We start from the raw sequence: 16526 nt of genomic DNA on the forward strand, positions 1-16526 counted from the left end.
GACTGCAGACATTATTCTGAGAGGTCTTATAATAACTTCCTGCAACCCCACTGAGCATCACACCTGGATAGTTCCAAAACAAAGGCATCGTGTATGGTCTCTAAGTGTGGCATGTATCGTAGCAAACATGGATAAATTATTTAACCAATCATTGTGAGTGACGAGACTCAAAAGAAGATTAAATGAGAAATAATATGATTGCTTCTTTTCTCCAAACATGGACTCTGTGCAGAGAAGTGGTGAAACAGTTTAGGAAAAGATGAGATGCACAACAATTCAACCTTCTCAGTCTGACCATTTGGCACATTTTTGGTGGGTAGATAATGTGTCCCTAGTTTGTTTGTTTTTTAAACCAGCCATAAATGATAAACGTAATGAATTGTATCCATTTTTAACCACATTCCTGGCAGATTGTGAAGGTTCAATTTCTTAGTTGGCGAAAGCTCTAATTAGTAGATTCCTGAAGAAATTGCAACATCTCCAACTTTTCACCAGAATCAAGTTAAAAGCCTAGATGTATTTCTTGGAGGGTGTTCAGGGTTCTCCGAGACATCTGCTTCCAGTCCCAATATCACAATGTGATTTGATATCATGGAATGCCTCTGTAGGCATTCTAATGTGTGCAGATTCTGGAGGGCCGATAGAAAAAAGTTCCGTATGATCTGGATGTCTGTGGAAAAGGGGCCATTGAAAGTGCAGCCAATATCCTGTTGTATTACCCCCTCTACAGCGATTCACGGACTCTTACCTGATTAAATATCCCAGGAAACTCTGATTATTTTTATATAACACGTAGCACGTAGAATTTTCTCCCTTTGCATACTCTATTTTAGATCCGTTCCAGGCTGCTAGGATTGCCATACCACATCGCTGATGATCACCACCTCCATGCATTGAATTTTCGGCTCCTGTGCATCACATTTTTGGCCTCTGTACGCCCCATTTTGGCTTCCACATGTCATGTTTTCAGCCAGTTCCAGGTGATAGGGATCCCTGTGGCGTGTAACGGGTCTAAAATGGAGTGTGCAAAGGCTGAAAACGCGACACATAGAGGCCGAAAACAGCCAAAGGGTGAGGGCCAGTGGGTGGGCTGGGCTTTGACAACATTCGCTGTATATGATGCACAGTCATTTCCACCCGCTTATACTCCCAAAAATATGGTAATCTGTTACATAAATATATAGAAAGCAGAAGCGATTTTAAACAAATTATAGTCACAATGGAAAACACGATGTGTTTTCATAATATTAAGTTCATAAAAATACCGAACACTCAATATTGGTATTCATTACTGAGATATTTCTTATGTACTAAATAAGGTGAATCATTCTGAATGCTTCAAAAGCTCTCTATATTATCAGAAGATTTGTTATAGTAGAAGCATTGAAAAGTTACCTTTCATTATTACTTATTGTTGACATTTCATTCAAATGTTAGATATGATCAAACGTACTTGTTTACTTTCAATAGAAAAAAACTACAAAAAAACTCATCAATTCTAAGGTTTTTCAATAGCTACTTATGAAATACCCATCTTTCTTTAAAAATGAATTAATAATAAAGTGACAGATAGCTGCATGAACAAAACAGAAAATAATTTTCTTTCTATACAGAACTTAAAGGATTGGGTAATTGTTACAAACTCTTGGCAACTGACTCATAAGACAACTGTAATCCCCCAAGGCACTGTGATAATCTTTTGAATATTTCTGATAAATAAAGTCAATGGGGAAGTCAGATTAACTTGACAACACTAGTAAGGTGACAACTGCAGTGATTCACTTACCAACTGTGTGCCAAGAAAGGTCACAAAATGCAGAAAAATTCACAAAACACTTTCTCGCTTAGCAAAAGAAATTGCTGGGCTCGGCTGTGAAGGACTACTTGTATACAATAAAGTAGATAACCTTATTTTTACACAGAAATCAAAGGATCTGGTAGCATTTATAGACTCTTTTAACATTTTCAATTTCATTAACAAGATATGTTAAGTTGTTACTCTTCAAAAGAAAACTCACCAAATCAATTTTCTCCATGTCAGAATTTAGGGCATTAGTAGGCAGAAGAACATCAGAATTTTGGTTGCATGAAATATATTCTGTAGGTTGAACTTTGGGTGCTGGAAAAGTAATTTCATGTATCTTGGACTCGGATGATAAACAGAGCTGATAGGAATAAGGAATAGTCCCTTCCTCATAATTGGGTGGGAATATAATGGCATTGCTTGAATGGGGAATGGGAGCAAAGCATGGAAGAAATGTCAGATTCCCCGACTGTCGGAGTTTCATCATAATAACTAGAGTTACAGTCAAGAGGAACAGAAAGGAGATCAAAGTTAAGGCCAGCACTAGATAGAACTGGAGCTCAGACTGTTGCTCTGAATCCATGGTTTGGTTATTTATTTCTGGCAGTGCCTCTTGGAAGTTTTCAGCAAAGATCAGATTGAGACTGACTGTAGCAGAGAGCGGGGGTTGCCCATTATCCTTCACCAAGACCACTAGCTTCTGTTTCAGAGCATCCCTTTCCAGAAACGTCCGCAGTGTCCTGATTTCACCCGTGTGGGCACCAATTGTGAAGAGTCCTGGCTCAGTAGCTTGCAGTAGATGATAAGACAGCCAGGCATTGTGCCCAGAGTCAGAGTCCACAGCCACCACCTTTGTAACTAGGTACCCCATCTCTGCCGAGCGAGGCACCATCTGAAAGGAGGCTGTGCCCTCTGCTCCTGGAGAAGGATACAGAATTTGAGGGCTTTGGTCATTTTGGTCCTGGATGAACAATCTCAATGTGGCATTGCTGCTGAGAGGCGGGGAGCCTCCATCTTCAGCCTTCACCTGTACCTCAAACTCCCTGAGTTGCTCATAGTCAAAAGACCTTTGAGAATAGAGGGTGCCACTTTCTGAGTTAATGGAGAGGTAAGATGGGAGAGGTAGTGCCTCTATTTTGCTAGTGAGGATGGAGTAGGTGATCCTAGCGTTGCCACCAAGATCGGGGTCCACAGCTTTGATGCTGAAGATGGAGGCGCTAGCAGGATTGTTCTCTGCCACATAAACAGTGTATAAGGATTTCTCAAAGGTAGGGGCATTATCATTGATATCTGAAATTTCCAGTGAGATAGTTTTCTGTGTAGAAAGAGGGGGCGTACCTTTGTCTGTGGCTGTGATTGTAAGATTGTATGCTGGGGTGTTTTCTCTATCTAAGGGACCATCTGTTAGCAGCTTATAGTAGTTATTAGCTGCTGATACTATTCTGAATGGGGAAGCATTCTGTAAATGGCAGTCGACCTCCCCATTATCCCCCGAATCTTTATCCTTTATATTGATAAGGGCAACTAATGTTCCTAATGGAGAGTTTTCAGGAATTTCTCTGGATGAGGGAGCAAGAATCACTTCTGGGGCATTGTCATTCACGTCTACCAGATTTACTTCAATGTTACAATGAGCCACTAAGCCACCTCCATCTCTTGCTTTTATCCCTATAATATATTTCTCTATTTCCTCAAAGTCAAGCTCTTCTTGAATTGTGATAAGACCATTTTCTGGATGTAAATCAAATTTTTGATGAGCATTATCAGCAATATTGCTAAAGAAATAGTTGATCTGGCCATAGGAACCATCGTCTTTGTCTGTAGCTTTAACTTGTATTACAGTAGATCCCTTTGACACATTCTCTTTGAGGCTGATTTTGTACACTTTTTGATTGAAGACAGGTGGGTTGTCATTAGCATCTATGACTGTAATCAGTATTTTGACTGTTCCAGTTTTTGCAGGGTTTCCTCCATCAAGAGCAGTAAGGGTTAAACTAACAGTACTTTCGCTTTCATGATCCAATTGTTTTTCCAGTACTAATTCTGCATACTTGTTTAAAGAGTCCTGCTTACTAATTACTAAAGTAAAATACTTATTAATGCTTAGATTATATTCCTGGACAGAATATATCCCAATATCAGGATCTTCTGCTTGTTCAAGTGGAAATGTAGCTCCTGGTAAAGTGGATTCACTTATCTCTAGCTTGATATCACCATTTAAGAAATGTGGTTCATTGTCATTAACATCCTGGATCTCTACTGTTATGTAAAAAATGTCCATGGGGTTTGTACTCACCACTTCAAAACTGATGGGGCAGAGTGCAGTTTCCCCACAGATTTCCTCTCTGTCAATCCTGTCTTTTACATACAGATTCCCATTTTCAGCATTAATGGAGAAGTATTGTTTTCTGCCTACTGAAAGGATATGCAGGTTGCGATTTCCCACTTCTGCAATACTCAGTTTAAGATCCTTGGCAAGATTCCCCACAACGGAACCCTTTCCCATTTCCTCTGGAATTGAATAGCGAAGGTGCTCTGAGACGGCCTGGCAGACGAAAGACAATAAGAAGAGGAGACGTACTTGCCTTTTTACAGATCTGCTCTTAGCTTTGCTCCTTCCGTCCATCTCACCTGCGGTGAAAAGTGCTTTGTGCAATCCAGTAAGCTGAGGAGTTTAAATTCCCAGTAGAAAGAAAGCATCAAGAGGTTCCTGGGATTCTCCTGAGTTTTATCTACACTGCAGTGGTTTTCTTTTCTCTGCCATGGTCGGTGAGTGTCCCTCAATCCTCTCTTTGACTGCTCTGCACTCGGTGACTGGATAGTCAGAAGGCAGGAAGCCCCATTAGATTTCCAGCTCCTTTCTGGGAACTATGTTGGCCAACAGCGGCACTCTGAGTCTCAGATGCAGAACTGCAAGAAGTATCTCAAATACATTCAGATTTTCCCCATTTTGATTATTTTGATTGTGATGGACAGTTGAATCTGTAGCGCTTATAGTAAATAATGTGTGCTTACATGGTTTTTTCTGTACTTTTATCAGTAAAACAAGCAATATTTCATCTCTGTACCTAGATAGCCTTACTTCATTTCCACAGCATTCCTATCTCCAGTGACCCTTCTTTCCTGATAATCAATGTGCCATAAAAGGAAAATGTATGCAAGTTTCTGACTGCTACTTAGCATTTCATTGGATTATATTCATATAACTGAATCACAATATTGGTGGTGCCTGATTATACTGACTTTTCATGAAGAAAAGAAAGATTGTTGTGAAATTACAATGTAATCTATTGAATACCATTTTGCATCTAAAATAACCTGAGGAAGAACACCAATGCCAGTGTCTAGAAGTGCTGTCCTTGTTATATTGCCTGTGGTGAATTCACACATTATATGTTAGGGTATTTGGCTCAATTAGTAATTTTATAGTACACAGAAATTTGTAGCTGAAAGATCTTGATGGTGTTCTAATATATTTCATGACTGGTTCAGTGAAATTAAAACTTTGAATTTAGAAATATATATGCATGATACTACAATTCTATTAATAAATATATATGTCCCGGTGAATGATTTTTAATAAACTTTGTCAAGGTTTTCATTTGAACTCTCTAAAGGCTTAGCACTGTGATGTAGGACAGAATTCCTCCAAACAAGCTGCTATGCACACATTCAATGGGGAAAAATGGAAATTATATCCTTTAAATATAGGATAATGAAAGATAAAGATTTTCTTCAGCTTTGAAACCTGTTTTCATCATTTGGCATTCTAGCATATTTAGTTGTGTTGCCAATGCTTCGAACAAGTCTTAGGAAAGTTGGTTAGGTAATTTTAAATTTTAAACCTAATCCTTAGATTTTTTGTTCTCACTTTATAAAGATGTAGAAGAAATGAAGTAATATTCACTTCTTGTCATTAAATTAAACCTTATTTACTTAAAACGGAATATGATAAGGAACAGGAGTGATTTAGATCTTGCCAAAGGTTATTGTTGAGTGGTCATCTAAAGCAGTGTTTCTCGACCTCTGTAGCTGTAAGATGTGTAGGTGTCATAATTCCCGGGTCAGCATGCTGGGAGTTGAAATCCATACATCTAAAAGTTGCTGAGGTTGGGAAACACTGCCTTAAAATGATAGAGTTTTTCTTGGAACTAATCATATTCTTATTTGTGGCCCATCAATAATGTCTGGAAGGAAAGAATGGAAGATTTCATCCTCTTCTTACTCTCAACCTGCTGCAGTGCAATCTTTGCCTGCTCCATGTTAAAAGTAGTGTTTTCTGGCTTTGGCAGCTGAAGTCCTGCAATCCAATTTGTCTATTGGTGTTTAAATTTTGCTTTGAAGACCCCTTTATTTCAAATGGCTACTGCATGCAGTGACAGGAATATTTCGTCAACTGGGTTACAATAGTATGCTGCCAGTCCTAGACTGCATCAAGGAAGGAATAGTATCAAGATCAAGTGAACCATTAGTATTACTTTACACTGCAATGGTAAGACCATACTTGGAATACTGCACCTACTTCTGGTCACCACTATACAAATATATATTCTCATATATATAATATATATATTCTTATTTTCCAAAGCACTAGAGGGCAGGACAAGAAGTAATGGATGGAAAATATGACATCTGTGTCTCTCTCTCTGAGAGATTAAAGAAAAGTGGACTGCAGACATTATTCTGAGAGGTCTTATAATAACTTCCTGCAACCGCACTGAGCATCACACCTGGATAGTTCCAAAACAAAGGCATTGTGTATGGTCTCTTAAGTGTGGCATGTATCGTAGCAAACATGGATGAATTATTCAACCAATCATTGAGAGTGACTAGATTCAAAAGAAGATTAAATGAGAAATAATATGATTGCTTCTTTTCTCCAAACATGGACTCTGTGCAGAGAAGTGGTGAAACAGTTTAGGAAAAGTTGAGATGCACAACAATCCAACCTTCTCAGTCTGACCATTTGGCACATTTTGGGCGGGTAGCTAATGTGTCCCTAGTTTTTTTTAAAAAACAACCCAGCCATAAATGATAAACGTAATGAATTGTATCCATTTTTAACCACATTCCTGGCAGATTGTGAAGGTTCAATTTCTTAGTTGACAAAAGCTCTAATTAGTAGATTCCTGAAGAAACTGCAACGACATCTCCAACTTTTCACCAGAATCAAGTTAGAAGCCTAGATGTCTTTCTTGGAGGGTGTTCAGGGTTCTCCGAGACACCTGATCCTTGTCCCAATATCCCAATGTGATTTTGATATCATGGAAGGCCTCTGTAGGCATTCTAATCTGTGCAGATTCCAGATTCTCTGTTTCTCTTTTGCCCTTCTTGAAAAGGTCCAGTCTAAATTTCTAAGGGTTGTATTAATGCAGTTCTAAAGGAGGCAGGGCTGTTCAATATCGAAACTAGTGCATGGATCTCCATTATAACACATTGGCTGAAACTACTGTTCTTCTTGACAGGAATGAGCCCTTTCCTTATCAATATGGATGAGAACCATTTTATTAAAACACCAGCATCTCACCTCTCCAAGAAGGAATTCCTAATGATGGGCTATAAATATGCATTTAGTGAATTAAACAAAATATTAAAGATCAGGAAGTTCAATAGGAGAGGAAGAATGTTTACACAAGAATGTTTTCTTGAACAGACAGGGCCCACTTCCCAAAGCAGCTAAATATTTATATTACGGTATATAACTGTCTCTAAATTTTGGAGGGCATTAACTATAGCATGCTGTAAATGTTCTGCTCAGAGCAATTCTGGAGGGCCAATAGAAAAAAGTTCCATATGATCTGTGTCTCTATGGAAAAGGGGCCATTGAAAGTGCAGCCAATATCCTATTGCATTGTCCTCTCTACAGCGATCCACGGACTCTTACCTGATTAAATATTCCAGGAAACTCTGATTATTTTTATATAAAAGTTTATTGTTGGAGCAGTATGATTCAGTTTCTCTGAATTTAGCTAAGTTTTGTTGCAATGTCTATAAAAATTAGGGAGACTTTGGTCACCCATTGATTTCTCCATCAATTGTAATATATTACTGTGCCTTGTTCTGTTCTGTTTTGTTTTATTTTAATGTTTAATTTTTTTGTGCTGGTCCATAATTGTAATAAAGATTGAATTAGATTGAATAATGTCTACAGAGTTTTTATTACATGGAAAACGTCCAAGAACTCTGCTTATGTTAATGAGGACTTTATTTTAAAGTTACCAAGATGTGTTTTTTGAGGTCTGCATGTTTGCCCAAGTCATTTCATACAAATTAATCTAAATTGTTTTTACAGTAGTGCTGTATTTGGTATGTAAAAGCTTCTAAACTATACTTTTCTGTCCTTTCTTCTGTATGAAATTTACATTTCCAGCCTTTGAAATTCATACAATGGCTTTATTGTTTAACTGAATTCTATTTATATCAAGCAGCTGTAATTAGGTTCTGTCACAAAGATCTTTCACTGATATTTTTTTTCCTGTATCTCAAAACTATCTTTTATATTTTAAATGTGGAAATCTACAACTGCAATAGGCAAAAATCACTATATAGTTGCAGATGTTATAAATGCAACTCATATTTTGTCCCTCTTTGTGAGTTCCTAAGGTTGGGATGGCTTCTACCATTTTCATGCAAGTGCTAATAAGAGAGTGATGAAGTGACACAGGTTCTTCTTTTCTTATAATCTGCTGCTTAAGTGTAGTGAATAATGAGGAAGTGTCATTTACAGACTTGTGAACCTATGTCACATCATCACTCTCTTATTAGCACTATAAAAAAGAGTTCCGAATTGTAAACTGCTTAGACAGATTTATCAGAAAGTGTGGAATATGTTAGGAGAAAAGGAGAACAGCTAACAAAAAGCCCAAGTTGTTTTTCATTATCATATATCACTTGAAAATCAGCATGCCTCCTTGGAGCCATCTTTGAGCATTTCCAGGGTTGCCACATCAAGGCTGGCTGGAGCTGTGGGAAAGGAAGGGTGGGGGGAAGTAGAGATAGCTGAGGGGGATATGAAGCCAAAATAACATTCTTTCTTCTGGGAACCAAGGACGCTCAAGATGGATGTGTGTAATGTAGGGGAGAACTTTGGACTTAGAATGGATGGGGAAAACCGGGGGGGGGGGGGATTTCAGATTCGGGTTTTCACCAGCTGTGTTAAGAATGATATGCCTAATAAATCTATACTTTGAGAAACTCTGCCTTGGAGTTTTGATTTCCTATGGGCTATTACTTGGAATCCTGAAAGCATGTACACTTGATATGGCAATTTTGAATTGTTTTTATGCCTTCTAATTTGTAACAAAATTTCTGTGCTTGGTTGATTAGATTACTCTGTAACTCAAATATAACTAACGTACTATTCAGAGTATAAGACGCTCTGGAGTATAAGACACACATTAGTTTTTGTGTAGGAAAACAAGAAAAAAAATTCTGCCTCTGCCTGCCAGCATCCATCAGTATTCATCTAGGTAGCGTCCTTGCAGCAAATAGCAAATAGCCTGGTTAGCTTCAGCATGTTATCACAGCCCGATTCAGCATGAGCAGCTGATTGGTGGTTGGATCGGGCTCCCAGAATACCACCAATCAGCTGTTCCAAGTTGTGGGGATCGCCACAGCCCATCACTGCCTCTGCATGTTATGTTTTTGACCTCCATGTGTCACCGTTTTGGTCTCCGCACGTAGCATTTTCTGCCTTTGCACACTCTATTTTAGATCCGTTCCAGGCTGCTAGGATTGCCATACCACATCGCTGATGATCGCCACCTCCATGCATCGCATCTTCTGCTCCTGTACATCACATTTTTGGCCTCTGGGTGTAACATTTTCGGTCTCTGAATGCCCTATTTTCACCTCCACATGTCAGTCAGTTCCAGGCGACAGGGATCCCTGTGGTGTGTAACGGGTCTAAAATGGAGTGTTGCAAAGGCTGAAAACGTGACACATAGAGGCCGAAAACAGCCAAAGGGTGAGGGCCAGTGGGTGGGCAGGGCTTTGACAACATTCGCTGTATATGATGCACAGTCATTTCCACCCGCTTATATTCCCAAAAATAGGGTAATCTGTTAACATAAATATATATAGAGCAGAAGCGATTTTAAACAAATTATAGTCACAATGGAAAACACGATGTGTTTTCATACTATTAAGTTCATAACAATACCCAACACTCAATATTGGTATTCATTACTGAGATATTTCATATGTACTAAATAAGGTGAATCATTCTGAATGCTTCAAACGCTCTCTATATTATCAGAAGATTTGCTATAGTAGAAGTATTAAAAAGTTACCTTTCATTATTACTTATTGTTGACATTTCATTCAAATGTTAGATATGATCAAATGTACTTGTTTACTTTCAATAGAAAAAAACTACAAAAAACCCATCAATTCTAAGGTTTTTCAATAACTACTTATGAAATACCTATCTTTCTTTAAAAATGAATTAATAATAAAGTGACAGATAGCTGCAGGAACAAAAGAGAAAGTAATTTTCTTTCTATACAGAACTTAAAGGATAGGGGAATTGTTACAGACTCTTGACAACTGACTCATAAGACAACTGTAATCCCCCAAGGCACTGTGATAATCTTTTGCAAATTTGTGATAAACAAAGTCAATGGGGAAGTCAGATTCACTTGACAACACTAGTAAGGTGACAACTGCAGTGATTCACTTACCAACTGTGTGCCAAGAAAGGTCACAAAATGCAGAAAAATTCACAAAACACTTTCTCGCTTAGCAAAAGAAATTGCTGGGCTCAGTTGTGAAGGAGTACTTGTATACAATAAAGTAGATAACCTTATTTTTACACAGAAATCAAAGGATCTGGTAGCTTTTATAGAATCTTTTAACATTTTCAATTTCATTAACAAGATATGTTAAGTTGTTACTCTTCAAAAGAAAACTCACCAAATCAATTTTCTCCATCTCAGAATTTAGGACATTACTAGGCAGAAGAACATCGGAATTTTGGTTGCATGAAATATATTCTGTAGGTTGAACTTTGGGTGCTGGAAAAGTAATTTCATGTATCTTGGACTCGGATGATAAACAGAGCTGATAGGAATAAGGAATAGTCCCTTCCTCATAATTGGGTGGGAATATAATGGCATTGCTTGAATGGGGAATGGGAGCAAAGCATGGAAGAAATGTCAGATTCCCCGACTGTCGGAGTTTCATCATAATAACTAGAGTTACAGTCAAGAGGAACAGAAAGGAGATCAAAGTTAAGGCCAGCACTAGATAGAACTGGAGCTCAGACTGTTGCTCTGAATCCATGGTTTGGTTATTTATTTCTGGCAGTGCCTCTTGGAAGTTTTCAGCAAAGATCAGATTGAGACTGACTGTAGCAGAGAGCGGGGGTTGCCCATTATCCTTCACTAAGACCACTAGCTTCTGTTTCAAAGCATCCCTTTCCAGAAACGTCCGAAGTGTCCTGATTTCACCCGTGTGGGCACCAATTGTGAAGAGTCCTGGCTCAGTAGCTTGCAGTAGGTGATAAGACAGCCAGGCATTGTGCCCAGAGTCAGAGTCCACAGCCACCACCTTTGTAACCAGGTACCCCATCTCTGCCGAGCGAGACACCATCTCAAAGGAGGCTGAGCCCTCTGCCCCTGGAGAGGGATACAGAATTTGAGGGCTTTGATCATTTTGGTCCTGGATGAACAATCTCAATGTGGCATTGCTGCTGAGAGGTGGGGAGCCTCCATCTTCAGCCTTCACCTGTACCTCAAACTCCCTGAGTTGCTCATAGTCAAAAGACCTTTGAGAATAGAGGGTGCCACTTTCTGAGTTAATGGAGAGGTAAGATGGGAGAGGCAGTGCCTCTATTTTGCTAGTGACGATGGAGTAGGTGATCCTAGCGTTGCCACCAAGATCGGGGTCTATAGCTTTGATGCTGAAGATGGAGGCGCTAGCAGGATTGTTCTCTGCCACATAAACAGTGTATAAGGATTTCTCAAAGGTAGGGGCATTATCATTGATATCTGAAATCTCCAGTGAGATGGTTTTCTGTGTAGAAAGAGGGGGCGTACCTTTGTCTGTGGCTGTGATTGTAAGATTGTACGCTGGGGTGCTTTCTCTATCTAAGGGACCATCTGTTAGTAGCTTATAGTAGTTATTAGCTGCTGATACTATTCTGAATGGGGAAGCATTCTGTAAATGGCAGTTGACCTCCCCATTATCCCCCAAATCTTTATCCTTTATATTGATAAGGGCAACTAATGTTCCTAATGGAGAGTTTTCAGGAATTTCTCTGGATGAGGAAGCGAGAATCACTTCTGGGGTGTTGTCATTCACATCCACCAGATTTACTTCAATGTTACAATGAGCCACTAAACCACCTCCATCTCTTGCTTTTATCCCTATAATATATTTCTCTATTTCCTCAAAGTCAAGCTCTTCTTGAATTGTGATAAGACCATTTTCTGGATGTAAATCAAATTTTTGATGAGCATTATCAGCAATATTGCTAAAGAAATAGTTGATCTGGCCATTGGAACCATCGTCTTTGTCTGTAGCTTTGACTTGTATTACAGTAGATCCCTTTGACACATTCTCTTTGAGGCTGATTTTGTACACTTTTTGACTGAAGACAGGTGGGTTGTCATTAGCATCTATGACTGTAATCAGTATTTTGGCTGTTCCAGTTTTTGCAGGGTTTCCTCCGTCAAGAGCAGTAAGGGTTAAACTAACAGTACTTTCACTTTCACGATCCAATTGTTTTTCCAGTACTAATTCTGCATTCTTTTTTAAAGAGTCCTGCTTACTAATTACTAAAGTAAAATACTTATTAATGCTTAGATTATATTCCTGGACAGAATATATCCCAATATCAGGATCTTCTGCTTGTTCAAGTGGAAATGTAGCTCCTGGTAAAGTGGATTCAATTATCTCTAGCTTGATATCATCATTTAAGAAATGTGGTGCATTGTCATTAATATCCTGGATCTCTACTGTTATGTAAAATATTTCCATGGGGTTTGCACTCACCATTTCAAAACTGATGGAGCAGAGTGCAGTTTCCCCACAGATTTCCTCTCTGTCAATCCTGTCTTTTACATACAGATTCCCATTTTCAGCATTAATGGAGAAGTATTGCTTTTTGCCTAAAGAAAGGATATGCAGGTTGCGATTTCCCACTTCTGCAATACTCAGTTTCAGATCCTTGGCAAGATTCCCCACAATGGAACCCTTTCCCATTTCCTCTGGAATTGAATAGCGAAGATGCTCTGAGACAGTCTGGCAGACGAAAGACAATAAGAAGAGGAGACGTACTTGCCTTTTTACAGATCTGCTCTTAGCTTTGCTCCTGCCGTCCATCTCACCTGCGGTGAAAAGTGCTTTGTGTAATCCAGTAAGCTGGGGAGTTTAAATTCCCGTTAGAAAGAAAGCATCAAGAGGTTCCTGGGATTCTCCTGAGTTTTATCCACACTGCAGTGGTTTTCTTTTCTCTGCCATGGTCGGTGAGTGTCCCTCAATCTTGCTCTTTGACTGCTCTGCACTCAGTTACTGGATAGTCAGAAGGCAGGAAGCCCCATTAGATTTCCAGCTCCTTTCTGGAAACTATGTTGGCCAACAGCGGCGCCCTGAGTCTTAGATGCAGAACTGCAAGAAGCATCTTAAATACATCCAGATTTTCCGCATTTTGATAATTTTGATTGTGAGGGACAACTGAATCTGTAGTGCTTATAGTAAATAATGTGTGTTTACATGTTCTTTTGTGTACTTTTATCAATAGAACAAGCAATATTTCATCTCTGTACCTAGATAGCCACACTTCATTTCTACAGCATTCCTATCTCCAGTGACCCTTCTCTCCTGATAATCAATGTGCCATAAAAGCAAAATGTATGCAAGTTTCTGAGTGCTCCTGAGCATTTCATTGGATTAAATTCATATAACTGAATCACAATATTGGTGGTGCCTGATTATGCTGACTTTTCATGAAGAAAAGAAAGATTGTTGTGAAATTACAATGTAATCTATTGAATACCATTTTGCATCTAAAGTAAACTGAGGAAGAACACCAATGCCAATGTCTAGAAGTGCTGTCCTTGTTATATTGCCTGTGGTGAGTTCACACATTATGTTAGGGTATTTGCCTCAATTAGTAATTGTATAGTACACCGAAATTTGTAGCTGAAAGATCTTGATGGTGTTCTAATATATTTCATGGCTGGTTCAGTGAAATTAAAACTTTGAATTTAGAAATATATATGCATGATACTACAATTCTATTAATAAATATATATTTCCTGGTATATGATTTTTAATAAACTTTTTCAAGGTGTTCATTTGAACTCTGTAAAGGCTTGGCACTGTGATGTAGGATAGAATTTCTGCAAATAAGCTGCGATGCACACATTCAATGGGGAAAAATGGAAATTATATCCTTTAAATATAGGATAATGAAATATAAAGATTTTCTTCAGCTTTGAACCCTGTTTTCATCATTTGGCATTCTACCATATTTAGTTGTGTTGCCAATGCTTCGAACAAGTCTTAGGAAAGTTGATTAGGTAATTTTAAATTACTTTTTAAACCTAATCCTTAGATTTTTTGTTCCCACTTTATAAAGATGTAGAAGAAATCAAGTAATATTCACTTCTTGTCATTAAATTAAACCTTATTTATTTAAAACGGAATATGATAAGGAACAGGAGTGATTTAGATCTTGCCAAAGGTTATTGTTGAGTGGTCATCTAAAGCAATATTTCTCGACCTCTGTAGCTGTAAGATGTGTAGGTGTCATAATTCCCTGGTCAGCATGCTGGGAGTTGAAATCCATACATCTAAAAGTTGCTGAGGTTGGGAAACACTGCTTTAAAATGGTAGAGTCTTTCTTGGAGCTAATCATATTCTTATTTGTGGCCCATCAATAATGTCTGGAAGGAAAGAATGGAAGATTTCATCCTCTTCTTACTCTAAACCTGCTGCAGTGCAATCTTTGCCTGCTCCATGTTAAAAGTAGTGTTTTCTGGCTTTGGCAGCTGAAGTCCTCCAATCCAATTTGTCTATTGGTGTTTAGTTGTTGCTAGGAAGACCCCTTTATTTCAAATGGCTACTGCAAGCAGTGACAGGAATATTTTGTCAACTGGGTTACAATAGTATGCTGCCAGTCCTAGGCTGCATCAAGGAAGGAATAGTATCAAGATCAAGTGAAGCATTAGTACCACTTTACACTGCAATGGTAAGACCATACTTGAAATACTGCACTAGAGGGCAGGACAAGAAGTAATGCATGGAAAATGTGCCATCTGTGTCTCTCTCTCTGAGAGATTAAGGAAAAGTGGACTGCAGACATTATTCTGAGAGGTCTTATAATTTAGCATTTTTTTTTTAGCATTTTATTGAAAATTTATATGCCGCCCTTTTCCCTGAGGGGACTCAGGGCGGCTTACAACAGTGAAGGGAAGGGAGTGCAAGACAAGACTTAAAAAAAGGAATCGTGATTAAAAGAAAATTGATCGTAAAACACAACATTCACTCAACATTCGGGCGGGGGTGAGAGTAATCCTATCCCCAGGCCTGACGGGATAGCCAGTTCTTAACGGCTGTGCGGAAGGCCTGGACTGTGGTGAGGGTACGGATCTCCACGGGGAGGTTGTTCCATAATGTCGGAGCAGCAACTGAGAAGGCTCTCCTCCGCGTAGTCGCCAGTCGGCACTGACTGGCGGATGGAATTCGGAGGAGGCCTACTCTGTGCGATCTGATGGGACGCAGGGAGGTGATTGGCAGGAGGCGGTCTCTCAAATAGTCAGATCCACTACCATGGAGCGCTTTATAGGTGGTAAGTAAAACCTTGAAGTGCACCCGACGATCAACAGGTAGCCAGCGCAGCTCACGGAGGATTGGTGTTATATGGGCGAACCGTGGTGCGCCCATGATCACTCGCGCGGCCGCGTTCTGGACTAGCTGAAGTCGCCGGATGCTCCTCAAGGGCAGCCCCATGTAGAGCACATTGCAGTATTCCAGCCTAGAGATCACATAATAACTTCCTGCAACCCCACTGAGCATCACACCTGGATAGTTCCAAAACAAAGGCATCGTGTATGGTCTCTAAGTGTGGCATGTATCGTAGCAAACATGGATGAATTATTTAACCAATCATTGAGAGTGACTAGACTCAAAAGAAGATTAAATGAGAAATAATATGATTGCTTCTTTTCTCCAAACATGGACTCTGTGCAGAGAAGTGGTGAAACAGTTTAGGAAAAGATGAGATGCACAACAATCCAACCTTCTCAGTCTGACCATTTGGCACATTTTTGGCGGGTAGCTAATGGGTGTCCCTAGTTTTTTTTTAAAACCCAGCCATAAATGATAAACGTAATGAATTGTAGCCATTTTAACCACATTCCTGGCAGATTGTGAAGGTTCAATTTCTTAGTTGGCGAAAGCTCTAATTAGTAGATTCCTGAAGAAACTGCAACGACATCTCCAACTTTTCACCAGAATCAAGTTAGAAGCTTAGATATCTTTCTTGGAGGATGTTCAGGGTTCTCCGAGACACCTGATCCTTGTCCCAATATCCCAATGTGATTTTGATATCATGGAATGCCTCTGAAGTCATTCTAATCTGTGCAGATTCCAGATTCTCTGTTTCTCCTTTGCCCCTCTTGAAAAGGTCCAGTCTTAATTTCTAAGGGTTGTATTAATGCAGTTCTAAAGGAGGCAGGGCTGTTCAATATCGAAACTAGTGCATGGATCTGCATTA

General features: G+C 39.2%; 1 protein-coding gene across 1 annotated transcript in view; it reads right to left on the bottom strand.

Moving 5' to 3' along the window:
- Nucleotides 1–1925: 1925 nt before the first annotated feature.
- The window catches only part of LOC148044460 (protocadherin Fat 4-like), a 29714-nt gene continuing 15113 nt past the window's right edge, over nt 1926–16526 (bottom strand). The window contains exons 4-5 of the mRNA XM_087722122.1: nt 10718–13168; nt 1926–4469 (exon numbers count right to left, since the gene is read on the bottom strand). Coding sequence (XP_087578248.1) covers nt 1926–4469; nt 10718–13168 — 4995 coding nt within the window. The remainder of the gene's footprint in view (nt 4470–10717; nt 13169–16526) is intronic.

This window comes from Thamnophis sirtalis, unplaced genomic scaffold, assembly GCF_051295495.1.
Source record: "Thamnophis sirtalis isolate CommonGarterSnake01/CBP01778 unplaced genomic scaffold, rThaSir2_p1.2 scaffold_8, whole genome shotgun sequence".
NCBI classification, from domain to species: Eukaryota; Metazoa; Chordata; class Lepidosauria; order Squamata; family Natricidae; genus Thamnophis; species Thamnophis sirtalis.